Source organism: Symphodus melops, assembly GCF_947650265.1.
Source record: "Symphodus melops genome assembly, chromosome: 3".
Taxonomy (NCBI): Eukaryota; Metazoa; Chordata; class Actinopteri; order Labriformes; family Labridae; genus Symphodus; species Symphodus melops.
In genome coordinates, this window is record NC_136693.1 from 7,011,368 (window position 1) to 7,035,433 (window position 24,066).

The window sequence follows — 24,066 nt, forward strand, 5'->3', positions numbered from 1 at the left end:
ATTGCCAGGTTCAAGTTTTTTTTCAGCTGTAGACAGAACTTTTTTTTTTTAGCACATTTTAGAGCAAAGAGTGAACAGGTGCAGTCTTCAACATACACAGGAATATGTCATCTAGTTTGTTTGTTAATACAAAACTCTGTATGTCTCTCTCAGGCCTTTCGAGTTAGTAGTAAACATTTCTGTAGCTAACAATAAAAAGTGAAAGCTACAGGTCCAGGGCTTAATTTGTGCATTCTTGCACTCTGTCTTTTGTATCGCGAGAGCAGGGGAAAGAAAGAAAAAAACATTTTTGGTGTAAGTTGAGCAGAGCAGGGATGAGGGAAGAGCTGTGCAGAGAGGGGGAGAGAGAGAGACACGCTTAGTTTTGCTCTTCTCATCCTCTGGAATGCATCAGCTCCTGTAACTTATCTGTGCAAAGTCAACACACGACTGGATGCGCACGAGCAGACTCCAAAAGTTACCATGCGCATCTATTTATAGCAGCTCAGCGAAAGATTTGTGTGACTGTTCTTCTTCTTTTCTTCTTCTTCGCAGTTTGCTCCTAAACGTTTATTCAGCAATACCTGCAAGAAAAATAGAAGCAGTCCTCTGTCGGGTCTGAGGCGAATCTCCTGTTCGGGAGACAAGGTAAAGTAATCGCTTAGTGCGCATTTTCCCCTCATTTTTCCAAAAGCTTATTTCTTCGATTGAAAGTGTTGCTATTTTCTAACTTTTACTCAGTAAAAGTAATTTCCTAACAGCAACTTTTCAGCGTGCAAAAGTGTTTTCTTTTGTGCGCAGAATCATCTCATGCGCTCATCTCTGCTCCTTTTTTATTTTTTATTTAAAAAAAAAATTTGTGTTTGTTTGCATTAATTTTGGTTTGCAGCTTTGACTCCAGACTGCAGAGGTCGACAGGACTGGGAAACTAGTTCAGGAGACTTTTATTCTCCCGAGTACTGGACTTGTGCACTTGAGAGCGGATAATATGCCGGACAGGAAGAGTAAAGGACGGCTGCTGCAGTTGGCCGTGGCTCTGGTGGCCTTGCTGTCGCTCTGCGCCGAGTTTGGAGACTTTTCAGAAGTGCTGGAGGTCGGGGACAGCGAGCTGGTGACCAAGCAGACCGACTCCAGAGCCAGCAGGGCCAAGAGGAGAGGAGGCTCCGACGTCCTCAGAGGGTAATGTGAACATGATAATCCTCATTGGTTCAATTTATGATCCCATTTCCTTTATTCTCTTTCTGGAAGGCACTGTTGTGATTAAAAGGAGCATCTTTCTTTGTGTTTCAGTTTATCAGTGGCTCAGAGCAGGTGTTTGTCAGTATTAATTTAAAGTTAAAAAACCTTTGCTTTGGTTTCATTAATCTGGCTGATTGAGTGCCATCAGTGGCATTGTCTATGATGGGAAGTTTGCAGCAACGTTTGGTAATTAAATACTGGCAAGACTATCACATTCCTGCTGACTGCAACAATAAATTACATCCAAACAAAGGAGGCCATTGGTCGTGTGTGGCTGGGGCAGACAGAGAGAGAGAGAGAGACAGAGAGAGAGAGAGAGAGAGAGAGAGAGAGAGAGAGAGAGAGAGAAACAGCTTAATCCCCTTTCTGGCCAAAAACACCACACCCCAGTTGTGGATAAATCACATCTGCAGCTGTACACAGTGGGTCACTGCTGGAGAGGTTGTATGTGTGTGTGTGTGTGTGTGTCTGTGTGTGTGTGTGTGTGTGTGTGTGTGTGTGTTTGGTGCATGTGTGCGAAACTGAAAAAGTGATTGAGAGAGAAAGAGGTGGAAAAAAAGGATAGAATGAGTGTCTGTGTCCAGTGATGACAGCAAACAGCTGATGAGGGTCACACAGTAGACGGCTCAATGAGCGTTCTCCATAGGCATTTTTATTTGACAGGCTTTGAGTTAATTTATCAGAACATCTGGCTTCACAGGCAGGAAGTGCATACAGGCTGCACACTGTGTCACGCTGACTTACCACAATAAGAATGTTTCAGAAATCCGACAGGCTTCATTTTTCACCTCATGGAGTTGGATGTAGAGTTTCTCTGTGCAGTATATATTCTGACCCCTGGGCCAGTACAAACCCAGCAGGGGATTTACCATTCCTGTAGGCCTGTTATAGACCTGTAGGGGGCAGGATGGCCCAAGGTTCACTCCAATGCCACATTCATATTTTATACAGGTGCTACAAATTCCTTAAATCGTGTGTGTGTGTGTGTGTGTGTGTGTGTGTGTGTGTGTGTGTGTGTGTGTGTGTGTGTGTGTGCGTGTGCAAGACAATTGCGAGATTCACACTAATAGCCTGTGATGAAGGAAGTATGACGGTCCTAACTGTTTATACTCTATTACAGTTAAATGTCTGTTAATATTTTATTCAAATGAATCTACCTGAGTGGAATTGGAGAAATGTTACTGACAGTATACAAAAGGAAAAGTACTCAGAGCAGTTAAAGTTCTCATGTGACTGCTTTACTGTTACTGTAAGTATTATGCCAATTGATTTCATGGATCATGGCCTATATTTAATTGTTCACGGTTTAATGTAAAAGCAATGCTTTCCAGTTGTATTGAATTACGATGGAGCACATTTTCAAGTATTTTGTATGAGACAAAAAATCTAAATGTTTTGTCCTTTACCAGTTATTAGTGATTAATCTACTGGCTACACAACGGGTCAATCCATTAATTGGTAGTTTAATGACAGATTGATATGTACAAATGTTAGCTTGTAAAAATCTGAAGAAATGAGAAAGACCACTTCAATAACGGAGTTCAAACGAATATTCAACATGTTTATTTTGTCCAACCAAATGTCCAAACCGATAAAGCATTAACAATATTTTTAACAACTTAAACATTTGAAGAACTAAAGCAGTAACTCTTCATATTTGAGAGCCTGTTACTAGTAAACACTTGCCACATAGTTTTCTTCCAGTTGACCTGCTGATTCAACAACAGATAATTTCAGCAATTTAGTGTTGAATGCCTTTTTTTGATCAGTAGCTAAAGCTAGCAGACAAGTGCTGTGGAAATAAAAGAAAATCTTTCCTTTCATTCTTCAAAAGACTTCTAAAGTGCAAGTACCTAAAAAAATTAACTTCACTTCACCTCAGCACTCGAGTAAAACTACTTGGTTACGTACAGGAAGTGCACTTCCTGCAGTTTGAGGATCAGTTATTTGAGTTTCTATAAGAAGAGCACAATCCCAGGTCTAAGGATGGAGGGAGTTATGTCTTGTACACATTCTGTCAACAGCTTTATTTTGATGTAAAAACAAACATGAGCACTCCCAAACTGTCGGAAAGGATCCTTCAATAAACAAGAAAAAAGTGCCCACACAACTAGATAGCCTGTATGGTCAGAGTTGAACAGGAAGTCTGTATGTGAAAGCCCAGTAGCACAAGCCTGAAAAGGTAACTTCTTAAATGGACCTAAATGAGAATGAACTGAACTGTGTAACTCAGATTATTGACTTTCTGACTCTTGTTCTCATTCACAGACCAAATGTTTGTGGATCAAGGAACAACGCTTACTGCTGCCCAGGCTGGAAGACCCTGACTGGAGGGAACCAGTGCATTGTCCGTGAGTATCACCCGTATTACTCCACAAGTGTTGCTAAGTCAAGGCTGAATGTTTAGCTCTGTATAACCATGACCAAAAGTCATTTTTCACCAGTCTTCTGCAGTTTGTATCAGAGCTACCCAGACACAAAATGCCAAGGATGCAAAATTGTTGAAACCTCCTGATACTTGTTGTAGAGAGCCCAACAGGCTAACCATTCATTGATTTCCCGCACATGAGCAAAACGTTAGCTCTCTTGAACATTATCCAATCAATAGCATGAATGAAATTATTCAAGGTATGTAAGTTTGCCATACTTTTCTGAATTCAATCATCTTTGAGTCCGTCGGACCAGAAAAGGGGAAAATGTGAGCCAACACGTAGGCAAAGGCCTGCAATACAGTTTTCTGCTATTATTTAGACAACGTTGTCACAATTTAATTGATATTATTAGTTGCTTCTGAGTCTGATCAGAATCTTTTTCAAATGTATAGATTTATTCAATAGTCTATGCTAGACCGTCAACAAAGTTACATTTGAATTAGAAAAAAATAACACAAGACAAGGCCAAATGTAACCTCCTTGGTTGACTTAATAATCACTTACCTTTAACATTTCGGTATATATATTTAAAAACAATAGAACCTGTTAAACTAAATGCTCATGTTCTTGGACTCATCTTTTTTATGCTTGCACAAGTATTTATGTGTAATGTTTTTTTCTATTTTCCAAGTTAATGACTTATTAATAGAATTTTACACAGACACTGACAAAATGTCTTTCTGATAACCTGATTATTTCCACAAGAGATGGGTTAGTGTGGCTAATGGTAGGTGATAAGCCAATGACATGACCTCAAACAATTGGGATTGGTGATTAGGTTTGGCCCATTTACTCTGGTATTCTGGCTGTGATTTCTTGCACTTTTTTGTATTTCCTTCCTTCCTCTCTCTCCCTCTCTCTCTCTCTCTCTCTCTCTCGCCCCCTTTCTCTCTCTCTCTCTCTCTCTCTCTCTCTCTCTCTCTCTCTCTCATACTCTCTCTCTCTCTCTCTCTCTCTCCCCCCCCCCCCCCCCCCCCCCCTCAGTAGACAGGAAGGTCTGAGAGGCTGTAGAGTTGTGTGTGATAGCAGTTAGGCTGGTGGGCTGGCTGGTTGCCTGTCACGACTCTAATGACGTTGTTTAGCAGTGGGGTTCAGGGAGAAGGGGTCAGTGGCTGGACTCTACCTGATGGGAGGTTAGGGAAGGGGAAATGGTCTGTGGGAAAGAGATTAACCGAGCAAAACAGCCTGCTCCATCTTAATACACACACTAGTACACATCTATGGCAACAAAACTCCAAGACGAAAATAGCTCTGATGTTGTTGCCAATCAAGATTCTTCGAGTCACCCATGATGAGTGTTAGAAGGAACAATAAGCCATAATTGGACTGTGGTCTGTTTAAGATTCACAGATGAGGGTTCAGTTTGAGGTTTAGCTCATGGACAAAGTTGTACCAAATGAAATTTGAACCTAACATTCAAAATCTGCAGCTAGCAGCAGGAGGAGCAACAGATACATCACATGAGTTTGGTCCCACGCACAATCAAGACAGAAACTTCTACAATAACACAAGCAGTGCTGTTATTCCATCTTGCACCTGACAGAGGACATATTTCTGTTGTTCTAACGGGTGTCATGTTCTATTTCTTTGCAGCAATCTGCCGGAGCTCATGTGGAGACGGATTTTGCTCCAGACCCAACATGTGCACCTGCCCTAACGGCCAGATATCTTCATCCTGTGGATCCAAGTCAGGTCATTATACAGCACCTCCTCTGTTCCCAGGGAATGAACTCCTTTGAAGCTCCCTGTCATCAGCAAGATGGGTTTTATTATATAGCGTGCGCGGGGGGGGGGGGGTGTTAGCTGGTAAATGGCCAACATATAAACATGTCAATGGTATGATTTATGTATGGTGTGTTTGTGGAGACTAAATGCTCTTTGGAAAGTGAAGCCTTGACTGTATCCTCTTCTTTTCATGTATTTGATAAAGGAACTGTAATCTTAGGAAGAAACGATTCAGCATGCAGAAACAAAAATGACCAGCTGCGACACAAAATAGGTCGTTTTGTTATTTCTTTTCCTCTCCAAGACAAAAGTCACATAGTCTCTGAATGACTCAGACCTTCTAAGCTCCGACCACAATGTGCTGTTTGCAATTTTTCCTCAAGTTTTCTTCTCCTCGTCATGACTAATGAGCGCTAACTAGTGGTGCAAAATATGACATACCTAGCCAAAAAATCCTCATGAAAACATCCAAGCAGATGATATATGTTGCAATCACATTTATGCAAAAAGTGGTCAATCTCATTGGTTGTTGTTGTTGTGTGTGTGTGTGTGTGGGGGGGGGGGGGGGGGGGGGGGGGGGATGTTGTATGGATGTTGGAAGACGTCCACAGTAAACTCTTCCATGTTGCTCTCTTGCAGCTCTGTTTGCACACCATAAACTTCTGGGCATGATGTAAACAGCAAACACTGTTCAGGGTGCATTCTGTTTATGTTTTCAATATGATATGATGAGCATGTTTGTATACCCTGAATTTAACTCCAGCGTTGCTTGTTGTTTGTGTGGGCGTTTCTGTGTGTGTGTGTGTGTGTGTGTCGGCGTTTTCTTCCCACAGTACAACACTGTAATATTCGTTGTATGAACGGGGGATCGTGTGCTGAAGACCACTGCTTGTGTCAGAAAGGCTACGTGGGAAACCACTGCGGTCAACGTAAGGATCCTTCTGATATTTCATCACTGTGACTCACTTCAACATTTACAGTTTAAATACACAGTTTGAGATTTTCTAAAGAAAAATACATAATAAAAAAACCCCAATGTCCGAAAAGATCCTTTAAAGTTTCTGTTCAGTGTTAATAAGAAAAGGCTTATAAGTCTAATGGATTTAACCGTGATGGTTTGTAGAGTAAACATTAAAAGTTATGAATATCAGCACATGATCAGTAAATGGGAGCATGATGAGCAGTCTTCAAGAGTTGCTCTCCCTGCTGTCTGTTTCCTCATCCTGTGAGGTACACGTACAAGCACAAATAACTGGACTTTCAAAGTTACTCGCTAAAAAATGCTGATAGCAATATTCAAAAAAGTGTAGAAGGATTACCGAGTGCTGAGCAGCGTTACCGGGAACAGGGCCTTTTGGGCTTCACTGTAGGCTCTGTTTTAAGGTTCTCTTATCTTTTTTTCTGTTGGGAAGACAACTATAAAACAACTTGAAATAGATGCATAACTCTTTTTTTTTTCTCTACATTTATTTATGGTGGTTTGGATGTATTTTCGATTGCTTCAAAATGTCTTCTTGCCTTGGGCTAGAAACATGAGCATTTACATTTAACCTCCTGGTTAGTTTGGAAGCCAAAACAAAGCCAACCTGAAATATAATGGATCAAAATCTTTTAAACATCTTTCACACACAGACTTCCTGTTCAACTCTGACCATACAGGCTATCTAGTTGTGTGGGCACTTTTTTCTTGTTTATTGAAGGATCCTTTCCGACAGTTTGGGAGTGCTCATGTTTGTTTTTACATCAAAATAAAGCTGTTGACAGAATGTGCTCAAACTGTTAGCTTGTCTGCGGCTGCTCTGAGTGATGATTGCTTGTTTTTTGTGACTTCTTCTTCTTCTTTTTTTTTTACAATGTCACCATGTTCCCACATATCTGCAACGGATTTAGTGACTAAACGTTTTCCTGACAAATATAAATGATTGCCAAGATGACAAACATGAGACCCAAATTGTTTAAACCAGAAATACTCTGTGAATCCTATTTTTTTCACACAGTATTGCCCTGATGTTGCTTCTTGTCATTGTTTGTTTTTGTCTCTTTCCTTTTGCAGCGGTTTGTGAAAATGGCTGTCTGAATGGAGGACGGTGTGTGGCTCCCAACAGATGTGTGTGTACTTACGGCTTCACCGGCGCTCAGTGTGAGAGAGGTAATGATCACCACACTGCACTACATAGCATTTCCCTCACTCATCTTACATCACACTGTCTCTGTGCGCTACATTCCCCACAAGTGAAGTGGTTTTTCAAAGCCACATGTGTTGCTCTTGTGAACGTGGCTTGATGTTGTTTTTTTTTTTTTGTGACTGAAGATGACTCGTGCTTAGTCATGCCGACTGCTCCAGGAATGTGGTTTGTTGTGGAACACTTGCATGTCAAGCCCAAACGCAGAAATGACCATTGTTTTCCACATCTGCTCTCTAACAACACTCTGGGAAAAATAATTTCTGTGACTGTGACTTATCGCTGTTTGTTAACTGAAGACCTCCCAACCTCATGAGGAAAAGGCTCCAAAGTATACAAACACACGCAAACCAAGGGGCGCCTGCACTGTGGTTGGGAATCAAACGTGCACGTTTGGAGGCGTGTGTTTGTGTGTGTGCGTGTGCGTGCGTGTTTGTTTCTGTGTCAGGTTCTTCAGTAGTGATGACCTGTAGAGGTCAAAGAGGTGACCTCGTAAAGCTAATATTTGGATTGGAAGCAGAACTCTTAATTAGTGACAACTCTTTTAATGAGGCCGTGCTTCAGAGACCTGTTTGGGGGAGTCTAGATTTGGGTTTTTCCTCTGGTTTACTTTAGTGTTTTCTTCAGCTCTGGACATATCAAGACACTATCTAGCTGTGTGGTGGGTAAGTACCAGGTCTTATCTGCTAAAGCACACTTCTGTTCTCTCTCTGGTTTCTTGTAGAAGCTAGTCCAAAGGGTTTGTGAGTTCTTGCAGTCATCTTGTCGTCGTTCATATATCTTCAGAGAACACCACACAAGCGTTACAGCTGTTATTTTTAATGAGGAAATGGTGCACAGGCCAAAGAAATGGATCACATTTGCTTTTGAAATTTTGATTCACTATGTGTAAGGTGACACGCATGCAAACTGGCCACTCACTGCGTGCTGCTCTATGAATGCTGCGTTCTTGGCCGCTGTAGTGGAATAGTCGTGGCATGAGGGAAACAGGCATACCTTTCTGTTGTTTGTATATGTTATTCTGTGTCTGGGAACAGCTCCCGGGAGACAAAGTCGTCCTTCTTCATTCATCCACCTTAGCATTGTGAACGGTGAACTTATACCTGAGGTGTCCATATGTGCGTGTTAAAAAAGAACATTTGTTTTGCTGAGCTGGACAGTACAACGTTTGCATAATCTAGAAATGCTGAATATGAAGTAAATACAAATCAACCAGTCAGTTAATCATTTGATAACATATGGACTAATAGGTTATGAATTAAACGTTTGTTTTACATTACATTACAGTTTTACAAGGTAGAGTGTATGACAGGGACAACTCTGTCAGCCACTAATCTCAGTTATAGTAATGCAAAATGTTAACATGGCGGAGGACATCCTGATGCTAAACATGGTGGACGATGAGCATTATGAGGACTGTCTTTAACAGGCTACACTGATACTGAAACTTAGTGTCATCAGTTGAAGAGAGCTTCTTGTCTCGTGTGCTGGCTGACACAAGCATTCACTCGCTAAAGCTGGAAGGCTTCTGCTTCCTAATATGACTTGTTTGGGGCTGTCTCAGTAGTTTGTCCACCTTTGATGGATCTGCTTGACCATACAGTCAGATTCAGTTTAGCTCACAGTTAAAGCATTGTGAAAATCTATGGTTGCTATTGGTTATGGATTTGGGTTGTGACTCATCATGGTTGTTTCTGTTTTCATTTGAATATATTTGTGTGATTTACCCTTTTCTCTGATTTTATTATTAGTTCTTGTTGTTGTTGTGTCGTAAATCCTTAGATCTGCTATAAATCATCAGCCCCTCCATAGCTTCCCTTGCTTGATATCAACATTATTCACAAATATCGATATTCAGGATTCAATATTGGACCAGATATTGTATCATTATTATCACATGCAGACACATTGATCAACAATAAAGGAGTATCAGTATTTGCAGCTCTCTTGATTGCTCCTAGAGACGTTGAGAAAGTAGGCCAAGGGATACAGTGGCGTTTTGGGTTAAGTTACTTTCACTGGAATTTCCTTGGCCAGGCTCCATCACATCCCATGGGAAAGCCATTGTGCTCTCACACAAACGCATGCACTTTCATTAAGTACATGTGTACACACATTCTTGTGCACATGCACAACCCTAACACTGTTTTTAATGCAATTTACAGAGACGTGCCCCACTATGGCTTGATCTTATCACATTAGCAGGAACAAGAGGTATTTGGCTGACACGTGATCTCGACAGGGGAGACGTAGCCGCACTCAGGAGATTCTCTGGAGAAATACGCTGGTGCTATCAGGGCTCAGCATGACCACATCACCACTGCAGAGTTGTGTGCTGCCAGAATGACTGGTGATCTGATGACCAGTGGTCCCACAGGGACAGCTGACTGCTGTGAAAATGCAGCCTGGTACATCAACGTGTCCTTTGTTGGTCACAAATATGATTTAGGTTGGAATGTTGGATCGGTGAGATCCAGGCACGCTGCTGCTGATTGCCCTCAGTTTTTTTTTTCTTTTGCTCCTGCTGCAGTCGTTTAACTGATGAGTAATAAAGTCGAGCTTTTGCTGTGACGCCATTGCACTTGGGATAATGGTGAAAGAGTGGCCTGAAACTAGGCTACACGTGAGTTCCTCAGTCGATAAGTCAGCAGCAGGGAAGTTAGCCGAGAGGCTCTCATGTCTCTCAATGCCTCACTGACTTTCCCCGATCTGGCTCCGTTCTAGCCCAATGCAAACCTCAGTAGAGAGATAACTACAGTAAATATGTGTCTCAGTGTGTATGGGTGTTTGAGTGCGTCTTCGACTCATTAGTCCTGGGAGGATGAAGAAATCTGCTGACGGGCCAATAGGGAAGGCCGCACCCAGATATAAGACCCCATTACACACGGACACACACACACACACACACACAAACGTACACGGGTGCATGAGAACACACATTACGCATATATTAAGGTATGTAAAGATTATGTGAGCAACATCTGCAAGGGTTAGTTTGAGGAAGGGTGGGAAAGGTGGATAGATTTTTAAGCATGTGTACAAACATTTTGGAGTTAATCCAGGAAAGTCTTTTGACCCACTTCCTGATAGGCTTCCCTCCTGTTGTCGTTTCTATTGTGCTCTTAACCTTTTTACAAAAATGAAAGCGCTTAATTATATGGGTCTAAATAAACCTACATCTATATTAAGATTATTTACCAAAAGACCAACACACCATATAAAACATGTTTACAAAAGTAGAGCAGTGGATTAGCAAAAAACAAGGGCAACATTTTTGTGTGTTTCGTTCTGTTTTGAGATCATCTTTGGCTCGACTGCGAATGAGGGGTTGGGACGTTGGCTGAGTTTCTGTGTGTGTGTGTGTGTGTGTGTGTGTGTGTGTGTGTGTGTGTGTGTGTGTGTGTGTGTGTATGAACATTTGCGATTGCTCCCAGATGTACAGGACATGGGTGGATCTCCCAGCTGTATGCTGTTCACAGAGAGACAGTGAGATGACAGATGAAATGACAGCACTTTCACTCAACAGCTGTCTGCTTCTCCCTGTTTACCTCAGCTGACTGTTTGAGTGCTACGCTGACTGTTTTTCATGTTCAGAAAGGTTACGAAATTGTGTTTTTGACTTATTTCTTTCCTTTACTAACAGCTATATTCAGACATTATTATGTCAAATGGATTATGATTATGATATGGATTACCATGAGAGTAATGACACATGAACCTGTCATGGTTGAAAAGATGAAGAAGTCGTCCTTATTCAGTTTTTACCGGCACAATGTAAAAAAAAGTTCCATACACTCAGTATTTACTTTTCCCATAGACCGTGCAAACCTTTGTTGTTGCAGGTAAGGCACTTAATGAAGACCGAACCCAAAGCAGTGTAGCAAAAGGTTTCCTAGTCCCTGAATCAAGAGTCAGTATGAAACAGTGTTAAACTATCTGACCACAAGTAGAAGTTCTACACGCAAATATTTACTCACTCACTTAACTTAACTTTCAGATTTTCACATTTACATTTAATAGATGCCAATTAAGCTGGCTGTTATGTCGACATTCCACCTAACTACAAGTCCGCTTTTTAGTATTGAGACATTTTAGAAAAGTCTGGCCCATAGACAAAGCTATTCTATCCTCTTTTTTGTATGTTTGCATGATGTTGTATGCTAACCTAAGTGTTGGACTACTCCTTAAATTCTGCATAATTCTAAAGTAGCAAGTCGTTATTTTCACGTTGCTTATAAATGAATTTCGTGACTGAAGAAGTAAAGTATTCCTCACTTGAGTACACCAGTTACTACAAGTTAGCAGTTACTTTCTGTAACTGTTTAAAGGAGAGTCAGATGAAAAATCAACATCATCGCGTCTCCAGTGGAGCCTGAGCAGAAGGGAATGCGAAAGCGAAGGAGAGATGACCCAGTTCTGTTCACACAGCGCTGGTGCCAGAAGCAGTGAGACCGGGGAGGCTGTGGTGCACGTGACGGGTCTGGGCTGGGCCCCGGTCCACACGGGAAACGCACAATGTCTCGTTTGTTTTAAACAACTGCGCCGTTGGAACTGGTCTCTCGCTTTCCCCTCGCCGTCTGTTGTCTGCTGTGAAATGTGGAAATGATTTTTGCCTTTGGATCCTGGCCAGATTCTTTAGGGAGGGATGAGTTTTCTCCCTCGCTCTTTCTCTCTTTTTACCTATCTCTGTTTCAAATCATTCAACTGATAAAAAAACCCAACTGATTTTGTTAAAACTGTGGGGAGTTCACAACTGGGGAGTGGGGTTTGGAGAGGGGACAAAGAAAGGGGAGACATGCATGCAAGCAGTGACATCAAGGGGATAAGGATTTAACCAGTATGCAGAGGAACAGAGGGGAGGAAACTTTCTTCGTACTATTGAGTTCTAATTTGTTATGAGATATTTAGTTTTATTTCTAGGCCGCTACACTTAGTGTGGAAATCACCCACTGTGCTCCATTGACACATCGTGTCAGTCAACCTCTGATGATCTTGGAGATGATGACTGGTTCTCTAGTCTAGATTGGGATTTGCTCAAAAATACGTACTAAATAGATCAATAGAATAGAAGCACACCACATGCTAAATGTGTCAATTTCCCTGACGAACTCACTACAGGTAACTGAGAATATGATGAATATTTTAATGCATGCAGCAGATTGATTTTGCATTGTCTCTGTGTCTCGGCTTATTCAAGCTCGCGTCTCTGACTCTCCACAGCCGCCCACACAACTTTGAAAGGTTTTCCAGACTCCTTTCCTATCTCTACTCAGAGACAGACACACATGTGCACAGATACTTCAAACTGCACGCACAATGCACCTGAGAGCCAAACCAATTAACATGCCAGGAACAGACAATACATTCTTTATGGAGAGTGTTCCTGTCAGCTCTGCAGCACTTTCACCACATTTAATGTGAATGAGTTGTAGCTGTCATGCAAAATTACACTCAGTTTAAGCCTTTCTGTTTGTTAATGCCAGAGTCAGTTATTCACTCACAGAACCAAGGTCAGGTTTTCAGCTCGGACTTTGCTGATCTTTGCACAGTTTTGGTGTAATATTTTTTTTTTGCTTTGCATTTTCATCAAAAACAAGGAGACAGAAGAAAAGTTTTTTCCAAAAAGCAAACCTTTTTTGTTTTCGCCTCTGCAGATTATCGTACTGGGCCATGCTTCGCCTCAGTGAATAACCAGATGTGTCAAGGCCAAATCACGGGCATTGTGTGCACAAAGACTTTGTGCTGCGCCACAGTGGGACGGGCGTGGGGTCACCCCTGTGAGATGTGCCCTGCTCAGCCTCAGCCCTGTCGGAGAGGGTTCATACCAAACCACCGCACCGGGGCGTGCCAAGGTAAAGTCTGTTTCTCAGCGTCTCTGTCTCTCTTTCTGTTTTTGTCTCTTTCTTCCCTGTCACTCACCCTCCCTCCTTCTTAAATATGGTACTTCAAGCTGTTTCTCTCTTCTCTGTCCATTTAACTCATTCTCTCTCCTCATCTGCTTTCAATGCTCTCCCTTTGTCATCCCCTCATCTCTACCCATCATCCCCTCGCCAGAGGATTAGTTCTAATTGGGTTAAATTGGGGTGGGTGGCAGTGCCTCCTACATGTGTATGGAATGCCCGCAGATACCTGCTGTTGCAGAACTGTCAGAGTCAGTAACACGGGTCAGTGACGGTGCCACGTGGGAGAGCACAGCCTGCCTGCTCCAGACCCAACAACATCAGAACCTCTGCAGGGGAGGCCGACCTGAGCCAGGACCCATAGACTGCTTTAGGTCACAGCCTCTTGGGGGTTTTCAGCTTGAGATCTATGCTTTAATCTGTCAAATTCATTAAATTAATTTAGATTTACTCACAAGATCACATATTTCACCATCATGTTTAATATGAGTGCAGACCTCTTCTTTCTGTTTTCTTTCTTTTTTTCTATCTCTTCCTTACTTGGCTTTCATTTGTGTTTCTTCAGCAGGAGACATTCCTCTCTTGCTTTTGCTTGTCCTTTGTCACTCTTTTTAACACAGGAAAGTCAAAGCCAGACTAATAAAACAGACCCAATTTTAATGGATAAAAACATACAGGCTTGTGTAGATATGTGTGTCAATGCAAGCCTGTGTGTGTGTGTGTGTGTGTGTGTGTGTGTGTGCGTATGTTTGTATGTCTTCTTTTACACTGGGATTTGCTCAAGTATGTGATGTGATTAAAGAGTGTTTGCTCTGCATGCACAGATGTGGATGAGTGCCAGGCCATCCCTGGCATCTGTCAAGGAGGAAACTGTATCAACACAGTGGGATCATTTGAATGTAAATGCCCCGCTGGACACAAGTTCCACGAGATCTCACAAAAATGTGAAGGTAAGAATCAAGCTCGCAGCCATTAGACCAAAACTGTGAATGTCTGACGTTCGGTGTAAGCTTGAATGATAGAGTGAGCTAAAACATTTTTTTTCCAAAGTTCCTAATTTACAATGTTAAAGTACATTTAAAGCCACATCCGTCTAGTTGTGGTTAACTTCACCTCAGTCGTGGCTTTTTGATTATCACTTTGTGGGGAGAGACCACACATCTGCCACTTTGCCCTTCCCTTGAAATATATTCAATTAAACCAAAGCAGTGCTCTGCTTTTTCTCAGTAATCCTGTTTAACTCTTAATGGCAATGTTTAAAAGAAATCTTTCATCCTATACTGGATGTGTTAAAGCGAGACTGCCGAACTTCTGAAAGAAAAAAAAAAACAAGTTTTCCCTCACAAATGAAAAGTCATGACACGACTGCCTGATTCAATAAACTCAGGAGTTTTACTGCTACTACTTTACCTCATCTGGTATTTCCAGAAGCTTGTGGCGGTTAATGTTAGATCATTTAAATATTCTATAACATGTGCAAATGTGTATATTGCTGCTTAATGAGTCATTTCACTGACTTATGACTGTTCTCTGCTAATGTTGTTGTCTTTGGTTTAGCAGTGTTTGCAGTTATGTGTATGTAAATGGGAAAGTACCTAGCTTTGAAACAGCTTCTCAGATGGGGTTGTCAATGCACAATATAGATCACAAGATAGCCAAAGATGTTTTTCCATATTAGTTAGGAGGGACATTTTTCTCACAGCCGGGGACCATTACTCCATTCTGACTGGCTCACAGAATTGTTTGATCTTTCACACTTCATGCTCTTAGCCGCAGAGAAACTTGCACTGTATTTTTGTGTTTCTAGCTGACAAATCTTTAACACAATCCTTTTCACTAAGCCTGTGAAAAAATATCTGCTCATTAGGACATGAATGTGACAATTTCCAGACCAGGTTAAAAACTTAGTCTGAGCAGGGTTTTGTGGCACCCATTTACCGAGTAAAATATGTGCGATTTTATGCCCAGAAATAATTGCAGGAAAACTTCTGGACTGTGTAAAAGACTTTTTAAACAAGTACGAGTTCGAGGGAGTTTCTCAACAGGCTCTGTGCATGATGGTCAAAGGTGCTAACTGAAGTAGTAGCGACAGAGGCCAGGGGAGATTAAATATCCTGTGACAATGGCTTATTTCCAGTTTCATTGGAACAACGTGTGCGCTCCTCACACTTTGAGATTTACACAAATGTATTTTTTTTTTTGTCTTGAATCGTTCTTTTATCCAAACGTTTGATTAATGAGTGGTAGCATAGAGAACATAAATACAAAGTTCTAACTGTTTTCCTCCATTTTGTCTTCTCTCCTCTCTGTAGATCTGGATGAGTGTTCAAACATTCCCGGTCTCTGTGGCGTAGGTGAATGTTCCAATACTGTTGGCAGCTACTACTGCAAGTGTCCTCAGGGATATCATACCTCTGTGGATGGATCCAGGTGTATAGGTGAGTCCTCATACATTGTTGTTTTCTCATCTACCTTTGGATGTCCCTGTCTTTTATTTATTTTTTACATTGGATATGACACAAAATAGTCGAGCAAATTATCTCTCCTTTTTCCACCACATTTTAGTTTCTTCTATTTCTTTTTCGGTTGGCACTGAGAGAAAGGAGAACTGAAATCTTTCTCGCGTTACAGCTTGTAGAATTTAGGTCAGTAGTCACTTGACTTTTTCCACAACAATGAGCTATATTTCTTTAAACTCTGAGAATGTGATGAGTGAAGTAGGGTTAGCTTCTCATACTCAGATGGCTTTGTTTGTTTTACATCATGGATGGAAAAAGTAAAGTATGTGTTCATCTGCCAGTCAGTCTGGATGAACAGTGAAGTGTTGGCTTGTGTGTCATTGAACAGTTCACATCCTGGGAAGTTGATAACAGCGCATATATTCAGACAGACATACACACTCACAGTCACAAGAAATGCCTGTTCAGCTCGCAAGTTCAGCTCAGTGCGACCCCCCCCCCCCCCCCCCCCCCCCAAAAAAAAAAAAAACAGGGACGAATTTGGGTCAGAATGGTTCCATTTAATGTTCATGCACATACTTAGATGTGCATTCGTACACACCTTCTGTGTACACACACACACACACACACACACACACACACACACACAAACATATGCAATCACACACAGCCACATAACCCCCCCCCCCCACACACACACACACACACACACACACCCGCCCCAGGAGAGGATGTTCCTGAGGAAGGAATGTCTGAGTCTTTTGCTCCAGAAAACTGTTGCGCTAAACAGTTCAGCCAGTTTCCCAAGCGGCAATACTTTAGCATTAAAATCTTCATTGGCCCCTCAAGGTACCAACTGATTGTCCTCCAACAAATTCTGCGCTTCACAGACATCTTATCGAGCTTATCCAAGCAATCAGCAGTGTATTCACCAGCCTCTCCGTGTAAATGCACTGTACGAGCTTGGTGTGAAACAAGACATGATATATTTATGTGAGCAGGGAATCGGAGAGTTAGTCACGCCAGTGCATAGTGCCAGAAACTGCAGGATGCAGGAAAGGTTGTCATAAATAGGAAATGATGACTATTTGAAGTGGCTTCCATCTTTCAAATGATGGAAAATGTGAAGCTATGATGACTGCTTTTTGATTGTACTCCTGCCAATTTACCCAACATGCAGACAACACATGCCATATTCTAAACAAAAGGGTTAGCTTAACGGACGCCATGCTGTGTTGTTTCCCACAGATGCTCGCGGTGGCTTTTGCTATGCTAGCCTGCTGAATGGGCGCTGTGCCAACCAAAACTCACAGCCGTTGACAAAAATGCAGTGCTGCTGTGACAGTGGACGCTGCTGGTCTGATGGGTCAACTCCTGAAATGTGTCCCATCCGTGGAACAGGTGGGGCCATCAACATCACATGGATTACCTCTCTCTCTCTCTCTCTCTCTCTCTCTCTCTGTCTCATACCTATATGCATCTGTTTCTCAACACTGGATTTTACTTCCTGATTTTTTTCCCATCTGCTCCTTTTAGAAGAGTACCAGAAACTGTGCATCCAGATACCTGATGGGAACGGAGGAGGGTTTGTACCTGGTCGTGTTCCAGGAAGCCCCGACCTACCCGACATCTACCCGTTTCCGTTTCCTGGTCAAACACCTGGGCAAAATCCTTCAATTCCTGGTCAGATTCCCCTCCAGGGCCCTGGTCCAGGACCTGGTCAGATTCCAGGCCAATATCCAGGCCAGTTTCCAGGCCCATTTCCAGGGCAGTATCCAGGGCAAATCCCAGGACAATTTCCACAATTTCCAGGACCACTACCTCCACAGCCTCCACCAGGTCTGCTCTTCCTATTGCTCGCGTTTGGTTCATGTTTCTAATAATAAATTAATTCTTCAAAGTTTACATAAGCTATCGTAGCTAATAAGTCACAACTCCTGCTGTGACTCAGTGGATTTTTACATTGCTTGGCTTCCCAATGCACTTCTCTGTTTCATACCATTTAGCTAACAAGCTACCTGTTAATGAAGGGAAACATGACCTTTGACTAAGACTTGGTTGTTTCCTGATGAAGAGTTCCCTACTTCATCTGCGTGTCATTTCTAACAAATCCAAAGGGAATGTGCAGCAAAGGTCTGATCTGAATGAAAATGTTCTTGCATATTTGAATACTCAACCATGTCCCGAATGAAATGGACCATTTTCAGAATCTTGTGTAACAACATTTCCTATTAAATCATTTTCAGAGAAGTTTAGCTGGAAGTTTTAACAACTAACAGCAGTGCCTAAATGTTAATAATGTTAAGTCCTTCCAGATTCTAACACAGTTAAGATGTATTGTTTTAGGCAATGTTTTTAAAAACTATTCCTCTGTACTTGGTGCAGTGTTTCCTTCACTATTTATCTCCTAACATGTCATTTTTTCTGTTATCAGTTTTTATAAAAAACAATTTGTGATCCATCCATAATGCATGTGTGTAAATGTTTCTCTTAGGTCCTGTTATCATCCAAACCCAGAACATCACCAACATGTGCCAGGCCTATCGTAACCTCTGCCTGAATGGTAGGTGTATTCCGATGCCGGGCGTTGGATATCGCTGTGAGTGCAACATGGGCTTCAGGCTGGATGCGCGAGGAGAATGCATCGGTAAGAACTGGCAGATTCAGGAAGAAGTTTCTGAAGTTTCCACTAAACTGGTAAAAAAAAAAAAAAAGACTGATTGACAAGTTTTATCTTTGTTTTCCAGATGACGACGAATGTGAGAGAAACCCTTGTGCGCATGGAGAGTGTGTGAACACGCCCGGGTCTTACATCTGTCAGTGCCCCGCTGGATTCCAGACAACAGCAACCAGAACAGAGTGCCGAGGTTACACACACACACACAACACACACAACACGAACGCACACTTAAAGAGGATGTACAGCATGTGTTTACAACACCATTTGTTTATTTCTGCTAGATCTGGATGAGTGTGTGGCCAACGGTCGAATCTGCAACAATGGCCGCTGTGTAAACACAGAGGGAAGCTTCCACTGTGTCTGCAATGCTGGCTTTGAGATTTCATCAGATGGCAAGAACTGTCAAGGTCTGTCAAGTCTTACATTTATAGAGTACAGACACTTTAAAAGTGTAGTATTCCGTCATAACGTCAGCATGTGGACTGTTTATGTTTAATGGGCCGTGGATCTCTTGAGTGAGGTGATTTAATACCGGTGCCTGTTGAAGGAATGTTCTGTAAGAGATGTCATTGTAAAGGATCACACTGGTGGTTTTGTGTGTTTCAGCCCATTAAGTTCAAAATATAGACATTTTATACGCGTGCTTTTTCCAAAGGACCCAATGTTGTTATTTACTTCTTTCTTTGCAATGTTCAGCTCATTTGAGTTTGCTATAAAGTATTGAAAACTTGCATCACTATCAAACCTGCTTTAACTTGGTAGTTTATCACAGAACACCTTTTTTTCCCTTTGAGCTGCCTGAGAACTTGACAGAACTGCTGGTCAGATTTAATTGTGAAAACCCATCCCTTGCCTTTCCAAGGTTGGTGTTTGGAAGGCTTTGAACTTCTCGCATTTATTTCTGTCACTGTTTCTTGGGAATAAGTAAAGGCATTTGTTCAAGGAAAGGCTGTCCTCCCAGATTTTTAAAAATGATTTGGAACTATTGATAATGGTTCTGGACCAAGCCTACCATAGCTGGCAGTTTAGAACAGCGACAAACACCAGTTCTGATATATATATAATAGTTTTATTTTCTCGTCTCACTTTCTATTATTAACTTGTGGGAATGAGGTTGTCAGCCCGGGGTGTATTGTAAAATTTTGCCCCTTGCTCAGGAATGGTTCAAAATGCAAAATTACAGCGTTAACTGCTCAATTTTCCACATTTTCTATACAGATTTATGTGCTTTCTTTGTGTTTGTCTTCAAGACTTGATTTTCTAACAGAATGTGTATCTCGCCAATGTAATCTTTTGGTGTTCTGTATCTAATGTCTTATGTTAGAGAACTGAAATGTACTATGATGGGTTTTAAAATTGTGTTAGCCTGCAAATGCAATTGTTAGACAGCAACAATTTGAGCTCAGTCACACTCTGTGACAAACTGATTGTCAAGACGGTCATAAAGAAAAAATGTGTTGTTATTGGACTAAGCCCTGCAAAACCACCAGTATGTGCCTATAACCATTGTATCTTTATGTCTAAATGCACTGCTACCAATCTTTCAATGTGTGTGTTTTTAATCTCAGACCAGGATGAGTGTCTGATCAGGAATATGTGCCTCAATGGATTGTGTATCAATGAAGATGGCAGCTTCAAGTGCATCTGTAAACCTGGATTCCTGCTGGACACGAGTGGACGCATGTGTGTAGGTGTGTTTCTCAGACAGCCCACAGACTGTAGGATTATTAAAATCACGTCTCTACAACACCAGAATATACTTTGAGTCAACTGTTTTTCGACCTGTATTTTTAGCTAGCAAACCTCTCTGTAATGTTAGCACTTCTATTATTCCAGCATTAAACAAGCCAAAAATCCCCTTAAAAACCGCAGGAAAAATCCCTGAGCATCCTGGCAAGCCAGCTGGACTGGGGATAGTTAGGGCCCGCCTTTTTTCAGATTCTAGCCTACAGCCTTCCTAAACTTATTCAGTGCAATGCAACAAGATTGAGCCTTTAAAATTGAGACAATAAGCAGCACCAGGCAGCTGTTTGATTTGGAGACAAAATCGTGAGTCAGGTAGTATTTCACCAGCAATTTTTTCATGTTGCGCCCACAGAGGTTGTTAAAATGACTGTAACATTTTAACCTTAAATCAACATACCGGTATGTCCTGGGAAGAAAACTCTTTTTATTTCTCCCGACTTGCTCCACAAGGCTGCAGATTCAGACGTTTGATCTCAGAGACACTGACCTGGTTAAGTCAGAGCAGAATAAATAAACAGGAGAGCAGGGTGTGGGTGAAGTGTGCTGATGTATGCAGTCATTAATGAACTGTGTAGTCTAAAAGGGGCCCCGGGGCCTCTTCATCTCCATCTGCAGTCTTGGTGTTCCCCTTACACACCCAAACTGAACACACACTTGATATGTGCATGTCCTATCAGTGTTCATGGTCATTATGATAATTATTGGTAAACGCTGGTGAGATCAAGGTCAAGGAAACACAGTTTTTCTTAGTTGAAGAAACTCTGTAGCAGTTTTGGCAGTGTTCTATATTTTTAAGGATTCGTTTTGGGGCTTTTTGCCTTTATGCGATTGGACAGTGGATAGAGTAGAAAACTGACTTGACGTATTATAGTCCCTGGACTTTAGTCGATCTAAGCATTAGGCCATCTGCGCCCCTTGGCTGTGTTCTTAATGAACCCACTATCTGGGAGACTTTAGCAACCACATTTCCAGCAGGAAATGGTTTACCTTTAATTGTTTCTGGCCTCCGACCATTCATTTTTAGAAAAGAAACATTTGAAGGAATAATTCTCTGCATCTGTTTGCAGACATTGATGAGTGTGAGACTCCAGGAATGTGTATGAACGGCCACTGCCTCAACACGGAGGGATCCTTCCGCTGTGAGTGTATGGCCGGGATGGCTGTGGGCCTGGATGGACGTGTTTGTGTTGGTGAGTAGAATTTGTTTTTCCAGGAACGTGTTGATGTGTTTGTTGATCTAACTTCCTCTCGTCATGACGTAGCTCTTCAGTCACTTATTCTGTATGTCATGCTCCTCTTTTTGTATCAGGGAAGTATCTCGAAGCTGCCTCTTTACTGAAGGCTATCTGTAGCTGCATGAAGGAGAAGAAAGCGAAATGTGTCCAGGTTTATTGTTTACAATGTGTCTGATAAATATATCATTGACTGAGTTGGGGAAAGAAGTGTTACTTCCAGCTGTTTCCTACAAACACACATGTTTAGGTTTAAAATATTTTCTCTGATCTGATGAAGCTTTTATCAAAATGTTTGTCTCAATTTGCAAAGTTTCATCTTCCAGCTATTTATTTGAGCTAGAACCTCAGAACAAATATTTTCCAGTTGAGTGAGAAAATGAGCTAAACTGAAAGTGACAAAATGACATTTTAATAAACTTCACCACAAACATCTCATCCTGTTTACCTGTTGCAAACACATGCTCATTATCATTAGTCAGCATGTTTTCATCATTAATGATAAATGTTTTCCTGCCTCATTCCGCTCCAATCTCCTGGACTGACACTCAGGGAGCATGTATTCGCAACATTCCTATATCCCCCCCTAAATGACACTTTATTGTGTATTGTGCTGGAAGTGTTGAATTGCTGTTGTTCTGTCTGGGTGACTATTCTACAGGATGATATCAGCGCAGGAGAATGCCTCAAATCCCAGGATATTATGGAGAGAGAACAGCCGTTTGTTTTGCCAGTGTTGTTGTTTATTGGAGCCATGGACCCTTGCCTCCCTCCTCTCTCTTTTCAATCCATCTCTACCCTCTTTCCAGATCTCTTGCTTCATCTGCGTTTCTCACAAACTCTGTGTGTCTTATTTTCCCCAAAACAGACACACATATGCGCAGTTCTTGTTATGGTGGCTACAAGCGAGGGCAGTGTGTTAGGCCTTTATTTGGAGCGGTGACCAAGTCGGAGTGCTGCTGTGCCAGCACAGAGTACGCCTACGGAGAACCCTGCCAACCCTGCCCACCACAAAGCTCTGGTACGGATATTCAAATCACTCCACCCTTTGTACAAATGGAGCAACCTCCTGCTGCCTGTATCAGAAACACACACGCACACACACACACACACGCACAACGAGTTGTTTGATTTCAGACACATACACCAAACAAAAATGACAAGATCAAAATCTCTGATTAAATGTGACAAAACGAGGGGTTAAGAAGGCCCAGCTTAGCTGTTTGACAGAAACTCCTGCTGTTAAAAGTAACTGAGGTCCTCCACAGATGCACACACACACACACACACACACACACACACACACACAGCATCCAGTTGCTTGTCATTAGTCCTTCCAATGAAAGTTTCTATATCAAAAGATGCCAGCGCTGCACCATGTTAAGGAGGTGGTTTTATATACATCTAGGCTTAATGAGAAAGCATGGAAGTGGGTAATGACATGCTATTTAATGATTCCCCTTGAGATTTTTTAGATTTTGGCAAATGTGAAAGTTTCTGAAACACTGTAATTTCCTATCTTCTTATTATTTGAGCTGTACTTTTTTTTGGTTTTGCAGCTGAGTTCCTGGCTCTGTGCCCCAATGGTGGTGGCATAACTGGTGATGGAAGAGGTAAAGAACTCAAACTCGTTTTTTTCATTGATATTAGAATGGACATTATGAAATACCAAAATAAGTTCGATAGATGAGATGTGATTATTACTCTATTCCTTCTATAATGTCCTGTGCCTTCACAGATATAAACGAGTGTGCGCTCGACCCTGACGTATGCCAGAATGGGGTGTGTGAGAATATGTTAAGGACTTTCAAATGTACCTGCAATGAAGGCTTCGAAGTAGACCTAACGGGCAAAAACTGTGTTGGTAGGTTAACTGTTCTCAAAGTCCTCATCCTCCAAGAAAATTCAATTAATTATTCCAGCCCCAACAAAGCAAAGGTCACCAAGTCTCTGTCCTGTGTTCTTTCCCTTAGATATTGATGAGTGTCTGATGAACAGGCTGCTGTGTGATAACGGTCTGTGCAGAAACACACCTGGCAGTTTCACTTGTCAGTGTCCAAAAGGATACCGGTTTCATCCTGAGAAAGACATCTGCGAAGGTCAGATACTCCTTTATTCTGTCACACAGTTCTTCACTACATGTACTTCTTTATGTCTGCATCTTCAGAAGAATACGAGATAGACAATTTGTGGCGTGTGTTTTTGTCTCCTGCAGATGTGGATGAGTGTCTGTCTAGCCCGTGTATTAATGGAGAATGTAAGAACAACCAAGGATCCTATGTGTGTTTGTGTTCAACGGGCAGTTCTTTGGACAGCTCTGGACTGGAGTGTATCGGTAAGTAAATCATTACCAAAATCAAACTCTTCCCATTAGATTTAAGCAAAATATAACCTGACTCCTGGAGACAGACTCTAGAAGACTTTTTTTCAAGTGTTCTTGCAGCTTCAGTTGGACATTTGATATATGGAAAATATTGACAAAGGCTGCTGT

At 41.8% G+C, this 24,066-nt stretch overlaps 1 protein-coding gene across 1 annotated transcript in view; it reads left to right on the forward strand.

Annotated features, from left to right (window-relative positions):
* Positions 1-318: 318 nt before the first annotated feature.
* The window catches only part of fbn1 (fibrillin 1), a 59,307-nt gene continuing 35,559 nt past the window's right edge, over positions 319-24,066 (forward strand). Inside the window, exons 1-21 of the mRNA XM_079340260.1 lie at positions 319-627; positions 869-1,158; positions 3,487-3,569; positions 5,244-5,342; positions 6,209-6,304; positions 7,429-7,524; positions 13,213-13,410; positions 14,283-14,408; positions 15,771-15,896; positions 17,166-17,318; positions 17,454-17,756; positions 18,412-18,564; positions 18,665-18,784; positions 18,879-19,004; positions 20,166-20,288; positions 21,411-21,533; positions 22,444-22,596; positions 23,135-23,188; positions 23,314-23,439; positions 23,549-23,674; positions 23,791-23,910. Coding sequence (XP_079196386.1) covers positions 968-1,158; positions 3,487-3,569; positions 5,244-5,342; positions 6,209-6,304; positions 7,429-7,524; positions 13,213-13,410; positions 14,283-14,408; positions 15,771-15,896; positions 17,166-17,318; positions 17,454-17,756; positions 18,412-18,564; positions 18,665-18,784; positions 18,879-19,004; positions 20,166-20,288; positions 21,411-21,533; positions 22,444-22,596; positions 23,135-23,188; positions 23,314-23,439; positions 23,549-23,674; positions 23,791-23,910 — 2,695 coding nt within the window. The 5' untranslated portion in view covers positions 319-627; positions 869-967. The remainder of the gene's footprint in view (positions 628-868; positions 1,159-3,486; positions 3,570-5,243; positions 5,343-6,208; positions 6,305-7,428; positions 7,525-13,212; positions 13,411-14,282; positions 14,409-15,770; positions 15,897-17,165; positions 17,319-17,453; positions 17,757-18,411; positions 18,565-18,664; positions 18,785-18,878; positions 19,005-20,165; positions 20,289-21,410; positions 21,534-22,443; positions 22,597-23,134; positions 23,189-23,313; positions 23,440-23,548; positions 23,675-23,790; positions 23,911-24,066) is intronic.